The sequence below is a fragment of the Rhagoletis zephyria genome, unplaced genomic scaffold, assembly GCF_001687245.7.
Source record: "Rhagoletis zephyria isolate East Lansing unplaced genomic scaffold, Rhagoletis_zephyria_1.1 Rzeph_scaffold_54786, whole genome shotgun sequence".
NCBI lineage: Eukaryota > Metazoa > Arthropoda > Insecta > Diptera > Tephritidae > Rhagoletis > Rhagoletis zephyria.
The window spans coordinates 1-1,840 of NW_016211838.1; the positions used below are offsets into that span (position 1 = coordinate 1).

At 38.9% G+C, this 1,840-nt stretch overlaps 1 protein-coding gene across 1 annotated transcript; it reads right to left on the bottom strand.

Annotated features, from left to right (window-relative positions):
• Positions 1-823: 823 nt before the first annotated feature.
• Positions 824-1,644, bottom strand: LOC108356154 (zinc finger protein 233-like; the record flags this gene model as incomplete). The annotated part of the gene is made up of 2 exons (XM_017607284.1): positions 1,488-1,644; positions 824-1,431 (listed from the first exon to the last, which is right to left on the bottom strand). Coding segments are annotated over exons 1-2 (765 nt in total), but the record flags the coding sequence as incomplete, so codon positions are not given.
• Between the last annotated feature and the right edge of the window lie 196 nt (positions 1,645-1,840).

A 1,840-nucleotide genomic window follows, 5' to 3' on the forward strand; every position in this document is an offset into this window, starting at 1 on the left:
AGTTCTCTGTTTGTTTGTTTGTTCGTTTGTTTAGAACCACCCCCTGTTCAGCACTTTTATTCCTTTTCATTAAACAAAAAAATTGATTTTTTTGCTGGCTTTTTATTTTATTTTTAAAGGAACAGCTAACATGCACAGTCCTTGTCAACACAGAGTAATAAAGACATTGACACAAACTTTTTTTTATGTCTTTTTATTTGATTTCAAAATTGTGTTTTATAAAAATACAAGTGAAGTTGAATATGGCAAAATGATTTGACATTAGGTAAATAAAATTAATGAAAACTAAATATGTAGAAAAATTACCATAAAGAGAGCAGGTAAAAAGGCAGATTTACTGTGAATGCTTAGCTTGGAGATGGTCATTGAGATTTGTTTTGTGTTTGAAGGTTTGCTGACAAACGGTGCATTGAAATGGTCTAGAGTTGCTGTGGACCAGTTGGTGTTTTTTGAGATCCATTTTAGTTTTAAAAAATTTGAAGCAAGTTGTGCATTTGTGCGGTCGGACGTCAGTGTGCACCACTTGATGTCGTTTAAGATGACTAAGTTGTGTGAATGCTTGAAAGCATGTTGTGCATTTGTGCTGTCGGACGTCAGTGTGCACCAATTGGTGTATTTTGAGATGACTAAGTTGTGTGTATGATTTAGAGCACACTGTGCATTTGTGCGGTCGGACGCCAGTGTGCACCAATTGGTGTGTTTGAAGATGACCAATTTGTGCAAAAGATTTGGAGCACACTGTGCATTTGTGCGGTCGAATGCCAGTGTGAATCAGTTGGTGTCGTTTGAGATGATTAAGTCGTGTGAATGATTTGGAGCACACTGTGCATTTGTGCGGTCGGACCCCAGTGTGCACCAATTGGTGTATTTTGAGATGACTAAGTTGTGTGTATGATTTGGAGCACACTGTGCATTTGTGCGGTCGAACGCCAGTGTGCACCAATTGGTGTATTTTGAGATGACTAAGTTGTGTGTATGATTTGGAGCACACTGTGCATTTGTGCGGTCGAACGCCAGTGTGCACCAATTGGTGTGTTTGAAGATGATTAAGTTGTGTGTATGATTTGGAGCACACTGTGCATTTGTGCGGTCGAACGCCAGTGTGCACCAATTGGTGTGTTTGAAGATGATTAAGTTGTGTGTATGATTTGGAGCACACTGTGCATTTGTGCGGTCGAACGCCAGTGTGCACCAATTGGTGTGTTTGAAGATGATTAAGTTGTGTGTATGATTTGGAGCACACTGTGCATTTGTGCGGTCGGACACCAGTGTGCAACAGTTGGTGTCGTTTGAAATCAGATAAACGATCAAAGCTTTTGTGGCATTGCTGACACTTGTGCGTTTTGTCTTTTCTTTGACGACGGTGTGACTGTTGTTCACCGGAGGCATTGCTCAAGTTTTCATTGACCACTGCTTCAGTTGGCTGAGGTTCTGCAGAATAAAAAAAATGGGTAACAAAAACAAACACACACCTACTGCCCACTCACCACTGACTGCTTCATAATCCTCATCATCAATTTCAGTGGCATCAGAGTCTGTTTCTGATTCTTCATTCTCACTCAATGCCTCATTCACTTCATTCACATTTTCAGCAGAAACAGCAAAATTTTTTATCATAAACCAACGATACTCATCATCGTACATANTGATTTTAAAAAGACAGATGATTAAATGTAAAAAAGTATCAATTGTGGACTCACCATTAGTTTCTGATTGATCAACACTTTCCAAAAAATTGTAATTAGTGTCCAAATCTTCTTCTTCTTTCACTTTTATTCCTTCATTCTCGTTTTCTTCTTCTTTAATATCATACTGTTCACAATCACAATCGCTGCAGCTT